This window comes from Coturnix japonica, chromosome 4, assembly GCF_054131305.1.
Source record: "Coturnix japonica strain WE chromosome 4, WE-NBRP24, whole genome shotgun sequence".
Taxonomy (NCBI): Eukaryota; Metazoa; Chordata; class Aves; order Galliformes; family Phasianidae; genus Coturnix; species Coturnix japonica.
In genome coordinates, this window is record NC_140666.1 from 41351785 (window position 1) to 41373182 (window position 21398).

At 38.7% G+C, this 21398-nt stretch overlaps 1 protein-coding gene across 6 annotated transcripts in view; it reads left to right on the forward strand.

The window, feature by feature from the left end:
• GRID2 (glutamate ionotropic receptor delta type subunit 2) overlaps positions 1–21398 on the forward strand; it is a 640155-nt gene that overhangs the window by 575988 nt on the left and 42769 nt on the right. For all 6 annotated transcript variants that reach the window (XR_014945306.1, XR_014945307.1, XM_015861346.3 and 3 more), the window contains exon 14: positions 4418–4584. Coding sequence is in view for 4 of the 6 variants with exons in the window: in XM_015861346.3 (XP_015716832.1) it covers positions 4418–4584 (167 nt within the window). In the remaining 2 variants the exon portion in view is untranslated. The remainder of the gene's footprint in view (positions 1–4417; positions 4585–21398) is intronic.

A 21398-nucleotide genomic window follows, 5' to 3' on the forward strand; every position in this document is an offset into this window, starting at 1 on the left:
AAGCATCACTGCTTTGTAGGAACAGAGTACTCAGAAGATGGGCCAAATCAACATTGCCGTATCTCTTTCTGACAATACAGTTTTAATAAGTTGAATCTTAAGATTGGAAGGTAACACATTTTTAAGTATAATGCAATATTTAAAGGAGATCTGTATAAAAAATGTGCTAATTGTGTTTGTCTTCCTCTTTTGTATTTTTTTTAAATTTGTGAGGATTTCTTATATCTCTTATCTCATTTGAAGAGGCTTTTAAAATACAGAGGAGATATTGCTGAAGAATTTAGGTCTGAAAAATTGCAGTCGTTGGAAGCTGTTTAATAAAAAATTTATTTTTTACTGAAATATATGGTTTTCTAGATGTGGAAATGTATTTGTAGAGTGCTGGGGCAGTACAGATATGTTATTCAGCCTACTCTGCGTGAGTAGGCTGAAAGGGTTGCTGTGAGAAGAAATATGACCCGTATCAGTGTTGGCATAAAATATGTGGATATGCAATAGCATAATGGCTTTAAATGCTTTTCTAGTATAACTCGACTGGTTCTTGGTGGAATCATCAAGGATAAATTTCCACTAATATCTACAGGCAGGGCTTCAGCAAATAAAAACCTCGCAAATGTGCAGTGATGGAATAGAAATGGAATAGCCTTAGAGAAATAATTTTGCCATCTACGTGCTGATGGCCCCTATTCTTTGTAACAGCTCTTTCTATACTAACTCCCTTGAAATTGCTCACAAATCTAGAAGTGAAGTCAACCATTTTGCCTAGTACCATCTAGACCTCCGAGCTTTGCTTAATGACCAGCACAGAGCATGAGTTCAAAATACCTTTAGAAACAATTTTCTTCTCTTTTTATTTTTGTTACAATAGGTAGCAGTATTCCAAAATCTTTTGAGCCTATGCCATGCTGACAAGCAGATTGCTCCAGGAAGGGCAAAGTTGATGCTCCATGTCCTAGTGGACTGCTGCTGAATGGGGAATATGCTGCCCATCCACAAATGCCTCCATGGCCATAATGCTCTAGGTATCATGTGTGAGCTGTACTCAGCTTTGCCACCCTCCTAAAATGTCTTTATCTTAATGCAAAACGACACTGTAATAGTGTGGAAATGAATGGGCCACCTGTTACAAAAATTCATTTCTTTCTTCTTATGTCTATTTCCTTCTCCTTTCTCCTTAAGCATTGTGGCTTTTTTCAATCTATAGCTAGCTATTCTCTGTAGGAGCAAATCTGAAAACTATCAGCAGTGTTCAAGATGTGCTTTACTCCAGCAAAACTTTTTTTCTTAGATCTTTGGTTTGAATTTTGAGCAGTCCTTTGTGGAGCCAGGAGTTGTAGTCAGTGGTCCTTCTGGGTCCCTTCCATCTCCGGATATTCTATTATTCTATGATCTTACACTAAAACAAGTTTAAATCTGTGTGAAATATACATGGACAGACAGTTGATCTGTGAATCTCAGAAGTACATGCTAAAAATGGAATTAAAATCCTCCTGAGCTGCTAGATCATTCTGATTCTTAGCAAGACAAGATTTTATTCTCATATAAAAAAATATGATTTGGAGAGAGTTTAAAAGTAGTGTTACTGGTAATGGGAGGACTGAAATGATGGATTTGCAAGAAGAGATGAAAGAAATTTCTATTAGTATCATCCAGCTGAACTAAATAACGGAAGAGATGATTAATAATTGAAAATTGTCAGACCCAAAATTGAGTATTTTGAACTACACATGGAAAAAGAACTCTGAATGACCAAAGAACGTTATCTTTTTTTTTTTTAAAATAGTAAAACTAAATGTATGGAATAGCAATAAAGTCTGTTAGACTAAAGGAACAGCTCCATAGAAAGAGTGATTGTAGGCACAACAATTTCAACTTGGGCTTGCTCCCTGGGTTTGAATTCCCTAGATCTGTGAATGAATAGGGCAAAAATTCTAAAAGGAGTGTATTTATTGCATGAAGCAATCATGTGTTGAAGGTAGATGATTGGGATGATGCCATCTGGCCCTTCAATCTCCCTTTCCTGCCTCCTGTGTGTTAACTGAGACTCACTGTGATCTTATCAGTGAGAAATAATATCTTTGCAGGACCCTGAACTGTGATATTATTAGTTCCGCTCAAAGGATATTATATATACTGCTTCATCACAGATGTTATTGACAGTAAGTGCTTTTACCACTTTTATATATTCTCGCTGTGAGTTGTTTTATAGAAAGACAGCCAAATCAAGAGAATTCTTTGTGACCACCTGAGCAGCTGATAAGTTTCTTTACAAGCACTTAGGTGAATTCAGTGCCACAGGGTGTTAAAAGGGTGAGGTAGGAACAAAGCACAATCTAACATAGTCTTCAAAAAAGAGCCCCAAAGGTTATTTCCGTTATGTAAAACCACTTGTCTACTTGAACCCTGCTTTTTCTTCAGGTTGTTTTTTTGTGTGTGTGTGTGTGTTGTTTTTGTTGAAAAGTTCATCTGATCTTTTTCACGATCTATTTACACCATTCTGATCCTCTCTGCTTTTGCCCCCTTTTCTTTCTTGCTGATCGCACACCATGATTCTTTATCCTTTCAGGCCAAGTAATTATCCTTTCAAATGCTCCCAAAAATCACCTTTTTTTTTCTCAGTCACCCTCTATATTTCTTTGCCAAATAGCATGTTTAGGAAGAATAAGTACATACACTGGCACAAAATTGAGCTAGTAGATGCTTTGTAAATTGCAGTGCCTCAAGGATAAGAATGCAAGTTGTATTGTTAACAATGAGTTCATTTATATTCTTTATTCCCTGGCCATTTAGATAGACTTAAACCTCCCATGAGAGACAAAAAAAGCATTTTAGATCATTTTTAGAACATGTAAATAGAAAATGTCCTGTCCTTCATTAATGTGTGTGTATGTATTTTGAAAATAATTCTTAACATCCTGCCAATCACTCAGATCCCAGAGATAATACAGCTCCCTTTCTGCTCTGGTATTTACATGTATACCCCCTCTACCATGTCTACTAATGCAAATAGGAAGTATTCCCTTCCCAGGCCTGCAGTGTCTAATTCAGATTGATTATGCATGAAAAGGAATGTGTCCCAAATGCAACAGTTCCTTGTGCACTACATCTTGTGAGCAAGCAGCCAGTTTGGCTTGCTTCAGTAACTTTTATGTGTAAACAGTCTTTAAAAACATAATCTACATTGTCAAAGCCTAATCTAAATGATGTACTGACATTGCTTATCTTGATATGCTGACTTGGTTTTGAATTCTCCTTTGGATTGCTTGGACCCAGATGGCCTTCTTGTGTTTTGCTTACTTTTCACTTAGCTGTCACATATTTATTCCCATTAGATGTAAAAAGTCATTGGGTTCAGCCTAGTTTTACAGTATAGCTGGCTAATATGGCATGGGGAAAACACTGAGTGAAGCCAAGCAGACGGGCAGGAGGAAAGCAAAGTAATTCTTCAGCTCTAATGTAGAGATCAGTGAAGCAGGAAACTGGTAGATGATCTGGAACAGCATATAGATGGGTGGGCTTTTTAGAAAAATCTATTTCGATTGAAAAGTGAAAATTTATTGAAATGGGGAAGTGTTTGTTTAGACTGCATGCCTGTTTTTAAAAGCTTTTTTATGAATACATTCTAAAATCTTATCTACATTCTTCATGTTAATTTTAAAAAAAATAAAAAAAAAAATTTGTCTCAAACGTAGTGGGTATTGGAATATTACTTCAAAAGCTTTGAGATAAGGGGTTCTTTGGGATTTATCTTAACCAAACAGAATGACTTACATACTCTTGCTGTACAAAATTGTTTGAAGATATGTAAGATCCTTTGTGTTGGCTCTGGCTGTAAGGAAGGAAACAAAAAACAAACAAAAAAAAACCTTAGTTGATATTATCTTGCCCACAATTGTGCATACAGTCAAAAAGACAAATGAGTGCTCATGCCATTTACAACATCTTGAAACATGACTGAAATGTGCACCATCCTGAACTGTGCTCTTCCTTCTGGATGAACACACATGCCCTCCCATACTTCTCCCAGTGCAAATACCTGTCTTCCGTCTAAGCAGTTGTTTTAAGGGTTCAAAAGAAAAACTCTGTGCAAGATTTGGGGAGGAATGTGACACTGATGGAGGAAGTTTGATGTTTCCTCTTGTTCTCTGAGCAGGGAAAGTAAAACTTTTCCGCATTGTACTATTTCATTGATAGCATGTTGCTCTCTAATACATTTCTTCCATTTTTGAAGAGCTGCTCAAGCAAAGCACCACGTGGCACCAGACATAGTGCATTTTTTGTTTGACAGCTGTTGGGCACTCAAACATCACTCCCTTTAAAGGGCAGACTGTGCTGAAGCTGCCAACATTTTACAGTGCACTGGCCTCCCTTTGGACTTAACAGCCCATCATCTAAGATCTTACTCTGTTTACTGCAGGTGAAACATGGGAACTACGCCTTTGTATGGGATGCAGCGGTGCTGGAATATGTGGCTATCAATGATGGAGACTGCTCTTTTTATACAGTCGGGAACACTGTTGCAGACAGAGGATATGGGATTGCACTGCAGCATGGCAGCCCCTACCGAGATGTTTTCTCACAAAGGTAAGAGCTTAGAGGAGAAACAGATCCTAAGAGAAGGTCTTTCTGAACTACTGGCCTTTCTTTGAATTGTTTCCTGTGACAGGAAAGGATCTTGTCTTTGCTGTATAGACATTCACTTTTTCAGAGATACAAGATTGTTCAGTTTCCTATGAACTTCAGTAGATATACTTTGTATTGCTTTTATTTGGGTTCCTCCTGTTTTTCTTGGAAAACATTAATGAGAGAGGCTAAATTTCATCAGCTGGAAAATGAGAAAAGAGTTGATGCATTTATTTTATATGAACAATAATTCAACCCTTCCTGTTACAAAAGCCTTTTCTTAAGGAGAATAAGGTAAACTTGGGTGCTGATGGGAAAACTGAAAGGGATGAACAAATATATCTGATATTTCAGATCTCTACACATACTTATACTATCATGTTTGCTGCTAGGTTCCGAAATACTGAATTAATTGTATGTATTATGCCTTTGCAATGCTCATGCTTCATTCCACTATTGCTTTCTAAATCATAGAATGGTTTGGGTTGGAAGGACCTTAAAGATTGTCCAGTTCCAACTCCCTGCTATAGGAAGGGACAACTCCTTCTAGACCAGATTGATCCAAATCCCATCCAGCCTGGCCTTGAATGCTTCCAGGGAGGGTACATCCAGTAACGTCACTGGGCAACCTGTTCCAGTGTCTCCCACCCTCGCAGTAAAGAATCTGTTCCTAATATCTAGTCTAAATCTCTTCCACTTTAAAATAATTTCTCATACTGGCTCTATGCACCCTTCTAAAAAGTCCCTCCCCAGCTTTCCTGTAGGCCCTCTTCAGGTACTGGAAGGCTACTATAAGGTCCCCCCAGTGTCTTCTGTTCTCTATGATTAAAGAGCCCTAACTCTATCAGCCTGTCCTTGTAGGTGAGGCACTCCAGCCCTCTGATCACCATCATGGCCCTCCTCTGGAGCTGTTCCCCCAACTCCATGTCCTTTCTGAGTTGGGAGGCTCCAGAACTGGACGCAGTATCAGGATATGTGTGAAATGTAGAATATTTTAGAAAAGTAATTTCTATGCTCTATGAAGAGACACTGTGGGCTAATGTCTTGATCATTTTTCATTCTGGACCTATTATTTCAACCCAGTTTCTAATGGTTTGCGTTAGATGCATGTAACAAAATTTTACAGATGCTGCCAGGGAATTTCTTAGTATGGTTGAAACATTGTGTCATACCAATGAAATTCATTCAGGCTCTTGCCTTTGCCTTCAGTCCATAGAGCAAGAAAAGGTAATTAATGTGTGACAGTATGAAGATTCAGAGAGATCAGTCTGTTCACATACATTGCATGAACAGGGGAAGCTTAAATTCTTTAAATCCTGTTCTATTTTGGGAATGACTTAGCTGATTTTTTTTATATTTATTTATTTATTTATTTTGCTGACGTAGCGAGTAATATAATACAGCAGATTACAGGATCAATGACATGTTTAATTTCATTCAATGAAATATGTATTTGCTTTATGTATTCCAATTAGCAATAGAGGCAATTATTTACTGAATGCTTTAATATTCTGACCATGACCAGGCTGAGTCTATTAAGTGTCTTTGTATTCAAGTTCTCCATGCAAAACAAAGGAACAAAATTTATTTCTGTAATATTCCAACTGCTAGAATTCTCAGGTGCTAGTCAAGGTGTTCAGTAATATTCTTTATAGAACCTATTTAAGTCTTTACTAAGACATAGGATGAGCTTTCCAAGTAGAATGACTTGGTTCATACCCAGACAACTGAGCTTTCCTTGTTCTCCTCACCATTGCTCTGCTAGTCAAGGTGGATATAACCAAACTGCTGCTTAGGAATGATTTCTGACATCGTTTCTAGATTTACTGTAGGTCTCAGTACACTGGGGTCATATCTGGTTCTGGTGAAAGATGATCTTCTGCACTGCAGTACTCGACACCTGGGCAGACTGGCTTACACCTTCTGATACCTTCGGGAACTTCTGGATCATTAGTCTGTGCAGGCATGACATTTCCAAGTATAACTTTTATTTCATAACAAAATTTCACTGTATTATATTTTGAAGGTGTAGGAAAGCAGAAAGAAGCATAAAAATTTGCACATATATAGCTCTTTTTATCCAAGGATCTTTGAAGCAATATTTAAATATCACCATCTCTCAATGGAAAGTAAATGCCATTTCCATTTAATTCTTATGAAATATACAATATAAGGGGACTTAAATGAATTCCCAAGGTCGAATGATTTTTCCCTGGTGGAATCGGCACTCTGACTTCCTCATTTTCAGTTTCCTGTTATAGTTACGAGAGTTCAGGCGGTTGAAGAAAGGGATAATTTGTGAGATCTTTGACCACAAGAGTGTCTGGATAGAAATGCAAAACTCAACACTGCTGAGAAAATAACTCACTGCATTATCAAGACTAATGGCTGGACAGAGAAATTGGAATTTTCTTGGAGTTAAACTGCCTACCAGAGAATTTAGAGAGCCTGAGATGTATGCTCTGCAAATGTCTGTGCTGCCCGCATATTTTTATTTCTGTATTATAGGAGCTTATTATATTGCCTTTCTAATTATGTCCATAAATATAAATTTACAGTTTGAATCTGTGAAACACAAGATGAGAAAAAGACACATGGAAGAGAAAGCATGCTTACAAGGTAGCTTACAAGGTTGTTTGTTTTTTTTTCTAAAACCCCTTCATTACTGTTCCTTATGATTACATCCATGTGGTTTTCACAAATCATCCTTGCTTTTCTTCCTAATGAAAAGGCTGAACAACCTCCAGCTGATGCAGCCTGCATGCTAAATAGAAAGGGAAATAGATTTCTCTGGGTGGGATTAGCAAATGTTCACATGAATATTTCACGTTCTTTAAACCAGTTCCCTACTGCATTGAAATATATTGGCATTTCTCAATCTTTTCCCAAATAAATATATTTATGTGAAAATGCAGGGCTTCTCTTTTATGAAATTTCATATAAACCCATAAGCTGCATAGAGTTAAATCCCTAAGGTGTAGGCTGTAGACAGTCTAGCAAGATTACAGGAGATTTTGATCTCAGAGCAGGAAGCATGAGCATGAGTTTAAGGCTTTTAAATACCTTTTCTGAAGATTCAGGCCATTCCCAGAGAAACAGAAAAAGAGATAGAAAGGTATCAATACTCTTCCCTTCTCTTGCAGGCTACAGGGCATGAGTTGCCATCATGATAGCACTGTGGTGAGGTTTAGATGTTTGGGATTTCCAAACATATTAGATGTTTGGGATGACTGCTGTGTCCTTCTCTGGGGGACAGACACATGCAGGGCACAGTGGCTGCAGTGGCTGGAGCACGGTGGTGACAGTACATTTGTGTTTGCAATTTCACAGGTGTAAAGCAATGCCTATAATCTTCGGAGAGAAGAGGGAGTGCTGTCATGCTGTCACACATTTGAACTAATGCAATTTAAACTCAGAATTTTAATTACTAATGCAAGCTTGATGAAAACCTGTATAGGGTTATTCTCTCAACTCTGAATGAAATATAACATTTTAGGGGTGAACAAAACATTTCTGATGAGTATGGTTATGTCATTCAAGATGCGATATCAGTATACCTTCAAAAAGCCTTTTTGTGGGTATGGCTTAGTGTAATAAAAAGGTGGCTGCCTCAAAGCACTGCAAATAAACTGATCTTTGAGGCCTTTCTTTTCTGTGTGCAGAAAGTCTCTTCTGGGCCATAACTATGATGTGAGTCACAGCAAGCAGTCTGACAGCAGAGTGAAGCTGCCCTTTTAATGTCTTGGGATGGGGAGATGACCCTCTGGGCTCCCACACAGTTGCTGTGACCCTTCTGCCTATTGCTGCCTCTGAAAACAGATTCTTCAAGTTCATCCAAAGAACAATGTGTGGCTGTAGCACTAGTAGTGTAGAAAATACTGTAGGTTATGTTCAAGTGAGGGGCTTGTAGCATCCTGATTACTTCATTCATGTGTCAGAGATCTTAACAACTGCACCTGGCTGTGCTATTAGGCTGCCAGTTCTGTCCGGGAGTAGATTGCTGTCCCCTTGTCTTTGTCACTAAGGCTTCACCTTCTGAGTACTGGCAGCTTCCATGCAGTGCGTCAGCTTTCTCTGTCTCTATTTCTCTTCCAAAGTAATGACAGGGGCTTCAATAATAGGAACTGACAAATTTTGTAGGAGACTTTGAAGATGATGTGTCATTTGGTTTGTGCTGACACTGAATTTGACACCTGTTAAGTCTCTTCAGTCCTAATCTCTAAAAATTCCGCTGACCCCTGGGAGGCATAAATATAATTGTGAGCTCTTTCGGAGCAGTTCACAGCATGTCCCGTGCTGCCTGCAGTGCCACTGCAATGGTTCAGGCATGGTTCTGGTGGCTGGCTTCTGGAGGAGTTGAGGAGGAGGCAATTGGGAAGCACTCAGATCCTGTTCCTATTCCCTTTCCTCTGCTGGAGAACTCACTTGTTCTGCTGTCCCGGCAAGGCAGCACACTACGTACAGAAGGAACACTAATTTCACACTCCTAGGAGGCCAGCCTGTCACTTAAGCAACTCAACAGCTGTCAAGACCCAGTACCACTGAAAAGCTAATCCAGAGTTGTGCTACATTTCTTATATTCTTAGAGCATCCGAGTGCGTTCTGCCTCAGTGACTTCACTTTTATTTTAAAGGAAGCAGTGACAGTAGGGGGTGTGGGAGGAAAGCAAAATTGCTCACAGAGACAGTAATATGGCACTCAGCTCATTGTTGGTCAGCTGTTTCCCCAACCAGTGCTGACCCTGGCTGAGTTCCCAGACACCTAATGTTGTTTTTGTGCCCAAAGGAGAAGCAGCAGCCACACACGTCCTGGTATTAATTTATTAGGGGTGGGGTATACAATGGCACATTGCATGACAGGCACAGCCACCATGTAGCTTCTGCAGAATCTGCAGATTTAATTTGGCATAAATCACAAAGAGTCACAAAGAATTTGTGTTTCAGCGAGAAAAGTCAGACATTTCTTTCTTTCCTGGGGAAAAAGAAATGGGGATTTATAATGATTTCCCCATGACAAGCTCTAAGACACCTTGCTAGCAGCAAGCTGTTGCATTTTTCAGATGTCCAAAACTTTAGAGGCAAGGAGGGGAGATACCCACTGTGCACAGTTTGACTTCCATTTCACAAATCATTAGGGATGTGCTTTAAATAAAATGGTATGGATTTTTTTTCTTGTCCTTTTTTTTTTTATCTCATCAGCAAAACTGAGGTTTAGAAAGTTCCTGCCCTGAGTCATAAATATGTGTTCTTCCTGCCTCCTTGCTATTAATTCTCCCTGCTCAGGTTTTCATTCTGTGTCTTGGAGGTCACTGATGTCCAAAGACTACAGTGCAGGGAAAATTACTTCCTTCCCAAGTAGCTTAATTTGTTTTTCTGGGACCTTGGGACTATGTTCTCCTTTCTTTCTTTAAGGAAATTGCTCCACCATTTATATTTTCTGTGAAAACCCAGGTGAATGTCTGCTGTGTCTGATGCACGGACTCATGTGAACAATCCAAATAGTTTATTATGAGTACTCACATCACTTATGTACCTTCACAAGTTTTCTTTTCCTAGCTTTCTCATTCACCCCTACATGTCAAGGGAGCATTCCACAAACTCTCTTCAACCATTCATGTGGGTGCTTTCCAGTCAGAGCTGTCAGCTGTTAGTTCTTCTTCTAGAGGTGTCCTTTGTAGAGATGCCGGTAAAACCCTTCTCTCTCTTGAATGCTTTTATTCTTGTAGAAAACAATTAGAATTATTGGAGTTGAGGTAAGCGCTGTACTTAGATGGAAATGGGCCTGCCCTTAGACCATGTCACAAGTTCGTATGACTGAAATTACAGTGGAGGAAAAAATGAAAGTTTGTTCCAGATATCAGAACAATTTGACATGAAAATACAATATTTATTAATTCCTACATTGTCACTGTTAAGGAAAGAGTTAACTTCAAGGTAGGACGCAGCAACAGGTTGGTTTTGATGATAAGTAGGATGTAAAGTAATAACCCCTCTAGTAACACACGAAAGTAATAAATATTTATCAATCATCAAAAGTAACACATTTCATCCTAATATTATAACTGTACACACGAGGCTTGTAGGAGTGAAACTAGGAATTACATTAGATCCTAGGCCTCAAAATACATCCACCTTCCCTGTTCCAGACCCAGTTCCTCTGAGATAACTGCAATTGCCCTCTATGCCTTGGAGGTTTCATGTCCATAGTAAATTCATTACTAGAAACTGAGAGAGATAGAAACACAGACTTTAGCAACTTTTTAATATGCTGTAATACTGTAACTGATGGGATGAGTTAAAAGATTATGCGGCAAGTCTTAAATTTATAGCATGCACATAATGGAAAATATATTAATGAAAATATGTAGTAGCAGCCAGCATATTAGTGGGCTTTTAAAATATACTGTGATAATAATTGATGAGGCTAAGTTAAAGGATGCAGAAGTAGTAGCACTCAGTAGCTTGAGGAAGAAAGACATAAGGGAAAATCATTAGAACTTGTTGCATTCATTCAGCATCAAGCTATGAAAATTAGAGAACTGCTCATCTACTTTGTTGTGGGAAGGCACTCCTGTATCTGATGTGTGTGAAGGAGTTGCTGCTCATTGTAAACAAGGTGCTGTTTAAAAACAAAAAGACTCTCTCACCATGCTACTGTTTGCTTTCAGAAAGGGCACTGCTTTCCAAGTTTCAGAAAAGCAAGCCAGGTAAGGTGTTTGTAAATCCCTCATCACCATCTCTGAACTGTTCAAATGGAAACATTATTAAAATGCAATGTGTTAAAATTGCCTGTAGATAACACTTTGCAAGCTATTTCTTAAAAAACTTCATAGCCTTAAGCACCTCGGGCTTGGTTTGTCAAATGACCAGATATTGCCCAAGGAGGTGCGTGCTGACAGTCAGTGGCAGAAGCATTGCTCATCTAACTATATGGATGTAACATTTATTGTAAGCCAAGTTGCTTGTGTGTTTTAAAATTTTATAGAAAGAGTGCACTGCTGCAGAATTTGAAACAGCTTAGTTATAAATCTGATGACAGTAAAGCTAAAAGAAGTCTCCACAAGTAGCTTCCCTCTGAGACCTCTCCATTTTATGAATCTCTAATGAAGAGATTATGCGTGTCGTTAACATGCACTTTACTGGAGGAATTTTCAGTTTTTGTGGCCACCTTCTCTTGTGCTCATGTCCATTGCCTCAAGGGGAGCAGATATAACTGCTCCCTCCAATGCAGCTGGACATCTGGCTTGCCTGCAGATGCAGGAAGGTGGAAGGTGAGTGCAAAGCTTTTCCAGCATATAGGAGAGCTCCAACTGAGCGGCAGTCTGGTTTACAGAGCCACAAATAAAGGCTTAGCTGTCCCACTCCTACAGCAGCACTGCCTGCCAAAGGTTGCTGCTTCTTGACCTAAGTTGCATATAGCACTGGTCAGCCAATTTCAGATAAAATGAGCAACAGAAGCAAAATGGTAAAGAATAATAGATCTTTCCTAACCCATTTTGTTAGTTTGAATGGTAATTGACCTTTAGCTGCACCATAAAGCTAGTCTTCAGCTGACCCTGTTTTCTAGATAAAAACGAAAGCCTTTTGCCTGAATGTAAAGCCTGTTTTCAAAGCTGAAATGTGCTCTGGTAAATAGTGAACTTGATGCTGTAATTATTTGGGGATTTATGCATACCTAAGCTGGGAATTTTATTTCTGGGGTGTACAGCCAACTAGCCATTCATATGTTATGGGGTTGAATAAAGGGAACTTTCCTTATTACTTATTACCATGCAGGAGGGAGTGTGAAGCTGGGGTTGGGAAGACTTTGCTTTATGTAGGCCTCAAGAAAAAAATGCCCTGGGGATGAGGTTTGTAGGAGTTCTGTCCACATTCAGATAAGACTTGACAGTGATAAGGAAGCCAAGGCAACTTTTCTGATGTTCATCTGGGCTGTTGTAAAAACAGTAAGTGGCTTTGGAGAACTGTGCTCTGTGCTTTGGTTACCATGTAAACCAGCTGATCTGCCCTGCATAGAGCCCCTGAGGTCTGAGCCCTAGGGGTGCCCAAGACAGGGAGAAATAGTGCTGTGGCGTGGATGAGGATGGCACAGAGCAGTAGGCTGCAGTGTACCAAAACCTGGGAGTGTTATCAATGCTATGTCTGGCTGATCTGAATTTAACTTGAAATATTTCATGGACTCGGTCCATGTCATTTACTTGGATCAGAACTGGCTACCAAGCAAGCAGTCCTAACTCTAGAGGCTTTGAAGGAGTTAAAATAGATAGAAGCATTTGGTTATGTGGATCAGCTGGAAACAGTTGAGACGCTTGTTGGCACAGTGTCTCTTGTGTGCTGCACTGAAGCAAGATTAGCCCAAAATAAATCATGGACTTATCCTAGCTGTCATATATCTGATAACTTTTATAAAAGCCAAGTGTTTTCCAGAGCTACTTTTTGTACTTAAATGTGGTTTCATCCTGCTTTATGGCTAAGTGCAAGTAGAAAATAATGATGATATGGCCAAAGAAAAACTGTGCTGGCCACTTTATGAATAAAACACTTTGCAGAGTGTATTTAGCAATTTGCCACTGTACCTACCTGCACACAGAGCTTTCAGCGCAAGGCTCTGGCACTGCATTTAGTTCATACTTAGTTCAGCTAAAACTTCCCATTTGTATGCATTTATTCTGCTTCGTACATTATGTTATCAGTCACTTCCAATATTTCAAAGTCACAGCAGTCTTTTTCTGACACATTTGTCAGGATAAACTGCCTTGATTGCTGTTATTACAGACTGCAGTTACTGAGTAAGGGAAAAGTCTTATGCAGAACCAGAACAATGAAATTGCTCAATAAAACAATAGATTAAACAGAATAAAATTAGACTAAATAGGGGTTTTAAATGACCATCCAAAAAAAGAAGGAGAAAGAGAGAGGAGTGCAAGGCAGGTTTTATAATCCCACACAACAAAATTAATCAGGAAATATCTAATATTTTTAAGCTGATATTAAAGGAATTGGAAATGGCACTTTTCTGCTGCCTGGTAGTGAGTCAGTGAAGTATGTCTTACTTTGACTTACTGTTAATCAAATGCTGTATTGTCTTCCTCTAATGATCACTCTCAACAGAAGGATTTTAATAATCAGTCCATTACAGTCCCGGCACAATATAATGAGGGGCTCTGGCCTAGCCCAAGAGGGTGCTTACACTCCTGATTAACTTCAAGTCCAAGTGGTAGTAATTTATCATGGCTCATGAGCCATCTCTCCCTCACATGTACTTAATGCATGCAGGGGCTTTGCTAGTTGAATCTAAAGACCCTTTCAGTTTAGGACCTTGGAAGAAGCACAATCACCTGGAGAGAGAATTCTCCTCTTGTGCTTATTGTAATTCTTATTATTAATTGTAATAAAAATTATATATATATATATATATATATATATATATATATATGTGTGTGTGTGTGTGTGTGTGTGTGTGTGTGTATTATTAAAAGTATATAAATAATATATTAAAAGTAATATATTATTTTTATTATATATATATGTGTGTGTGTGTGTGTATATATATATATATATATAATAAAAATAATAATATATATCTTATTATTTTATTTTATTTTTGCATTATATTTACTACTATTGTCCAAAACTGTGAAGAAGAGCTGCCCTTGTATTGCCTTACCATTGTAAATATTACAGGTGCTCTCAATGAGGCAGAGAGGCTTCAACATAAAAGGAGAAATAACTTTACTGGCTGTAGTATTGTATGTGGAGCTCCTAAATATGATCAAAAAGATCATTTATCTCTAAAGAGATCTGATTTTTACAAAAAGCCCAGGGGACGGATAAACTGATTTAAAATAAATAAATAAATAAATAACCACAAGATTTCTGTTACAGTAATATTTGCAGAGAAAAGTAGCAAAATGCTTAAGAGGGATTTGCAGCTTTGAGAGCAGGGATTAGGAGTTCCTGACCCAGGTCTGAATTTTCTTGGCTTTGCCTGAGAGGAGGAGGTAGTGTGCAGAGCTGAGCCTTGAACTGGCTGAGAAGCTTGCCCTCTGACTTCTTGTATTGTTTGGCTGTGCAAGTTTCCTTGGGTTTGGGGTGACTTAATTAGCAAAGGATCTTCAGATCATGGAATTACAACAGATTTATACTGGTTTAGCTGGTGGGAGAATTTAATCCTATAAATATTTCTTTGGCATAATTTAGATGTAATACTCAAGATTAGCATCCCTGTGAAACATGGAATTAAAGTTGCTCCTCCTTTTTGCCTGTGAAGTACTGTGCAAAGCTACAGAAAGGTGTCAGCTCTGACAGCGTGCTTATGTACCATAGAGCAGTCAGGGTGTTCAGAAAGCCATCAGAGTTCACTCACAGCATCCAATTCCCCTCCATCCTTCCACCACTTTAGACAAATCCACAGAAGAAAAGCAATTGGAAATGAGTCGTTAAATTTCAGAGGGAATTAAATTTGCTGTCATTCTTTATGTCTCTCTTACATTAGAAATATCTACAACAATTGTTTGTTTGTTTTTTTAGTGGCAATAATGCTCCCAGTTAAATATATGAGGCCTCAAGGAATAGCGTCTGAGCACCACAGTAACTGGGGTGAAGGGATCCACCTACAGCTGATAAGCCAGCACAGCATTTAATCTCCCTCCTACCAGCTGGGTTTCAAATTGTCCATTGCCTTTTTCCTTTTCTTCTGCCCCACGTTCTTTCTAACTGCAGTTTCAGTTAACACTGACCCCTTTACCCAGGTTGCTGGAGTTGGGCAAGGGCAAGTTTTGGTCTGCAGGGTCCCTCAAAACTGGCAAACTGCTGCCATTTGGGATTGCTTCACAGTGAATGAGAAAGGATTTTATTTTTTTCCAGTTTCTAGGAGGAAATGGCACGAGCCCTTTGTCTGTTCATTCGGCTGAACTACCATCATCTTTTGGCTTGTGTTTGAAATAAAGGCTGGGGAAGAGGCTCTTATGAGAAGACTTATATCCCAGGCTGGCAGGACTGGGAGCAAATCATGCTGTTGTCTTTTCAGCCTACTGCAGACCAAGATTTTTCCCACATTACCGCATTTTAGGTTCAGATTTGAAGATGTGCTTGCTTGATCATAGGGATGCTTGCTCAGAGATGCTTCCTGATCCCCACAGGCACTTCCATGCATGCTAGCACTTGCCAAATTGTATAAAAAGTAGAGATGCTAGCCCTTCATCTGGGCTAGGCAATTATAAGCTTCTTGCTAAAATCCTTAAATCTTACAGCCCTTTAGATCACTAGTATATATATGGCAGATCCTTTGAAGCTAGCACTATCTTGGCTGAATCTTAGTAGTGATGGTGTGTAAATAGCATGGTGTCTTTATTCAGCAGGAGAAATGCTGCAGGTCTTAATTAATGTATTGACCTGGATAAACAGAGTAGTTGATTCCTACCTGGAGATGCCTTCTTAGAGTTCAGTTTGTAGTGCTTACGGGTAAAACTTGATTTGTTGGTCCTGGATACGACAATATACCCAGTGTGCTGCCTATGAACAAAAGTCATTTTCTCCTTGGACCTGATTCTGGATTTCAGAAGCTGCTTCCAGTACTACCAATCCTAATGGAAACATTGCATCTGGGCAAGAAATGGCCTTATTTGTCTGCTGCTCTTTCCATCAGCCTGCATTGCTTTCATTTGGGGCTCTAGTGGTTCTTACCTTGAGCCATAATGCTTTGACAGCAAGGTTATAAGGTTTTTTTAGCAATGTTTACTTTTCTACAGAATTGTTTCCTGGCTGGAGGCTTACTACCTGCTCTTAACTTGAGGCTTTCTTTCAAAGAAATTTCAACTTCTTGAACTCAGTTTTAACATAACAAAGTATTACATAGCTGAAGGAAGAAATATGATATTATTTTTAACTCAGAGTTGGGGGGAAAAAATGAGATTATCAGGCAATTGCTCATAACCCTGTCAGTCATAACTGCAACTCATCATTTCTCCTGCATTACCAGTCTGTTTCCCAATAACACTGTAGTTAGCTAAATTAACTAGTATTAGCAAGACACTTAGACGTCATTAGGAATCCTTAAACTGAAAAAAAAAGTTGGAAGAAAAAGCCTGTTATCTGATAAAAAGACATAGAAAAGAATGCCTAGAGTAATTGTAGAATCAGTAACGATAAAATAAGGAAAGTCTGAATTAAGGTGAGGTAAGGAATCAATTAATTCATCCAACCAAACCTAAATCAGCTTTATAATGACACCACACAGAGGTGTCATAACCTGTGGTTATGATTATGACATTTCCTTAATTATTAGAACATGAATAGATAAAAACAAATGTGTTTGTTTCTGTTCATTTACTTAAGATTCATGTTAGATTTCTGTCTTTGGATGGTTATTTAGTGGCAAAGATGAAAAGGTCAGTAAGCTGAAAGCTCAGAAAATTGAAAGTGTGTGGGAGGAGGCTGCTTAACCCTGTTTTACTTTTCTGAAAATCTTCCTCTGGCTTTTCCTACAGCTGTACAACATGCTCAACCCTTTGTGTCACAGGATACTGAACAAGGTTTTGTAATGGCCTTTCTGGCCCTACTCTCCATGAATCTGTTTTCATTTTTAAGCCACTCTGTCATCATCCTGCTGCCTTTGTCCTCCAAGCTTATACTCTGCTCCTTTGAAGCATTCCTCTGTCCTATTCAGGGCACTTTGGTCGCCCTCGACAGCATATGTGAATGTCTCAGTCTAGAGAGTGGATAGCCCTGGGACATCCAGGAATCCTCCAGATTGCTCACTGTCCATACCATGAACCCACAAGAAACTTCCCATGATCTATTGTGCTTCATTACACTGCTTATTGAATTTTGCTGCTGGTATTGTCTTTCGTACTCTTGTGACCAGCATCAATTGTCATGGCAATTATTTTCAGATGGTTGCAACTTGTGTGCTTGGAGGAGGGTAGGAAAACTGATGGCCAGAAGAAGGAGTAGCAGTTCAAAGATGCAGAAAATATCAGTTATTAATACAGCCCAGGTGTCAGAAGTATTTGGGACTGTAGATCATTTGACTTCAATCAATATTGTGTACCTTTCACGTTAGCTCCCATTGAATGTTATTGGTTTGTTCTTTAATAATCAAGATGACATGTAAAATGATTGATAAAAGAAATGGTTCTTTGTTGTGAAGTCATTCTTCAAGTTGCTTCAGTAGTCATATGCTACACGTGGCTTGTCCATTTTACAGTAGGAAGGAGCTTAAGAGGGAGCCCTGAGGCATGTTTAAAAATATGGACATAGAATCTTAGAATGGCTTGGGTTGGAAGGGACCTCAAAGATCAACTAGTTTCAACGCGAATGCTATTTAAAACCTCCCAACACATAAGTTATCAATGTTGAACTTGTGCTGGAGATTACATTTCCTGATTCTTCACGCTTTTGTAAACAACCCCTATGAGGGGAAAAAAAAAAAAGAAAAAAAGAAAAAAAAAAAGGTCTCATCATACTTATTTCATCAGCATCTCAAGGGAATAAAGCTGGTTTCTTGTCACACTAGGGATGACAGTTTTCTGATTTATGGTATTTAGTGAAAGTTGAAAGAGGATTAAAGCCTCACAGTGCTGATTCATTGCAAGAACATGGTGTGTTCAATATGATAGTAAAGTGGGATTTTTTTTTTCTCTGGCTCTTATGTGTTTGGGGTTGTTAAGGATGAAATTGTGGATGAAATGATGGCTGAAGTCAAACATACTTGTTTCTGAGGCAGTTGGATGCAAGGTGACAGGACTCAGTTTTAAAACGGTAGTAAATTTTTTGCTTTGGAGGACTTGAAAGCAAAGCCAAAAGGAAAGTGATACTGTAATGATTCATTTGACATTGGAGGCTGAAACTTTCAACAGCACTGGAAGGCACTTTGTTGTAACATGCTTGAATTTTGTAGCCATGCTGACAACGTTTACCTAGGACTATCATCAGCAATAGGCACTGGAGAAAGAGGTTTGAGATTACAGCTATTTAGAGGGTTGATTAAGTGAGAGTTAATCTGATATTCCCTTTTGGAAACATACCAAGTGTGAGGAAAGACAGTGCTTACCAGTATCATGCATTAGCTCAGAATAAAGAGTATAAAATCCTCACAGAAAGGAGAGACAATCGCTGAACCATCTTCCATCAAACACCCAAATCAATCTTTTTTCTTGCTTTCCCATAGAGCTCTGAAGCAACCCTGCATGGTTTAGCTATTTATATGTTCACTTAAAATAATGTTCTAAGTAAGCTTGGTTGGTTTGTTTTAGCTCTGCAGTTCGAGATCTTTGTTCGTCTGTTAGAAAAGAAGACCCAAGTGACAGAACTACAGACAATTTACTTTATTGCTGTTCTATGACCATAGAAATCAAAGGGATCTGCTGGGTCATCGAACCCATTATCCTGCTATGATAGGCAAGCACACCATGTGGCTCCTTTTGCAGCTTCATCAAGCTCTATCTTTATTCCAGTCTGGAGGATTTCTTGTGCAGTTGAGTGTTCTCCTGTGGAAGTTCTCTTGTTCTGGTGTGCTCCTCCTGTTGGGAAACATTTTCTATCTCATGTTGCTCCCAGGGCATTCTTTTTAAGTCCAGTCCAGATTTCTTCACAGCCAGTATGTTACTGAATGCTTTTGTTAATGTTGGCTTTCCCCTCAGCTTTTCTAATTGTTTCTTTGTTGTTCTGATCTGATACTAGCCTTTAGTAGAAAAATCCCAGTCATCTATTTGAGTAACAACATAACAATATCAGTGCATATGTGTAGGAAAAGGCCTGATATGAGTGCATGACTGAAGCTGAAAAACTTTGTTATTCAAGTTTTTTAGTAGACAGCTTGATTCCATTCACTTTTCTCACACCCACACTCCTTCAGCATGAAGAATAGTAGTACAGAGGAAAATGCCATTATTGTAAACTCCAGCTTGCATTTCTTTATTCTTTGCAAACCAGAAGAATAATAAATGCAGATTGCATCTCATTGCAATCTGATTGGTCTCTCATTATTCACTGTAGTAGGACAATTACAGAAATCTTGTATTTTTCTATGGTGCTATTGAGATTTACAGCATTTCATTTCAAAAACTGTAGAACAGAGTCAATGAAGGTAGAACGTCTCTTTTTCTTATAGTCAGAAGTAGTATTTGTGATTGCTGCCAAGAGCCTGCTTTCTTGTAAGAGCAGTGAGATGAAAAACAAATTGCTTCCATGCTCTTCACCTGGGTCCTGAACCTTTTAGAAAACTGGGCTTTGAGACTCCAGGAAAAGCCAAACTCTGGTGTGTTTCCTGTGGATTGATATCTTACTGCAAGTATTTTGCACTAGAACTACTGTTATCTCGTCTGGATAGATAAATTCTTTATGTTTTGTGATGGATTTTTACATGCTAAGTAGCATAAAATACTGTTGTTATTTGACAAGTATGGGCTATTGGAAGGTAGAGACAAAGAGAGAATCTTCTCTAAACATTCTCTTCAGATTTACAGCTGCATGTTTTCATTTCAATACTTAGAAATTTTTGGTGCAGATATACTGCTATATCTCTGTGGGAGAGATTTGATCTGTGGTCATTGAGACATAGTTCATTTTTGGCTGGTACCAGTAAAAGTAATTCTGATGTCAGTTCTGTACCTGAATTGCTTATGATAGATATACTTCTGGATTAGCCAGTCTGCACTCTGAAATAATGAGAAATGTCAGGTTTTGGTTAAAAAACGAGGAGTGAAATATCTCTGCAGGTTATTATCACTTTGAGGGATTGTGGTTCCTCTCCATTATTCCCTCCACTATTGTTGAATTGTCCAATTTAAATGAGTAACAGCACATTCTTTCTAGAAACTGTTGGTGGGAGCCAAGGAAATAAAATGTTAGAGGGATGTATTATAGGAAGGATACCCGTATATAATAGCTATTGGCGAAGTTGGAAGACAATAATAAGCAATCAGGTTCACCCACTTGATATTTTGCTTTTCAAAAATCTGAGCAACACACACTGACCAACCTAGTCTTACTAGAAAACAATTCTTTTTTTGCACAGTTCCCACTAATACTGTTAGCACAGCAGTCTCACAGGCTGGATGCATTCTGCCTCCATTAAAACTCATAAAGCTGCCAATCTTTTGTCATCATGTATGATTAACTGTAGAAAGAATTAGGTGCCCCACACTTTCACAATTATAAAAATAATAGTGGTGTTTTAATTTTCAAAATTCAGAGTTTTCCATATGTGCTAAAGGAACAGTTTAAATTTCTACCCTTTTTAAAAAGAATACATTAGATCACTGTTTTCTGGTCTTGATTTTGCAAGTCTTTCTTGACCTGTCTACAGTCACTGGCTGGGTCCCAGAGGATCAGTTTGCTGTAGCAGTTGCCTGTGCAGTCTGTTACTAAGTCAGCTTAGTATTGCTTGAAGTTGATGCTTGTGTTGGACAGGCATTTCTTTAGTGATAAAATCATGCACTGTTAATATGCCTAAATTGCATTTTCAGTTAGCAACATCCAGGTGTTGGTCATCTTAAAAACAGAACTTGTGTGTATGGCAGTGTGCCCAGAGAATATCATTTTGAAAAGGGCGTTATTCTTTGGTTTGCTTGTTCCTTTCAGATATCTTGTTATTTGACACGTCTATTCCAGCATGCCAAGCATCTCTTTTGTGGGGAAAAACAGAGTAGGATTCTGCAGGAGTTCCCTTTGGGGAAGTAGTAGGAAAAGCAAGGCTTGTACTACCATGAGGTTTGGGGAGGGCTCTTCAATGAACACTCAACAATGTCTCAGAGCATCCTTCCATTGTCCCAC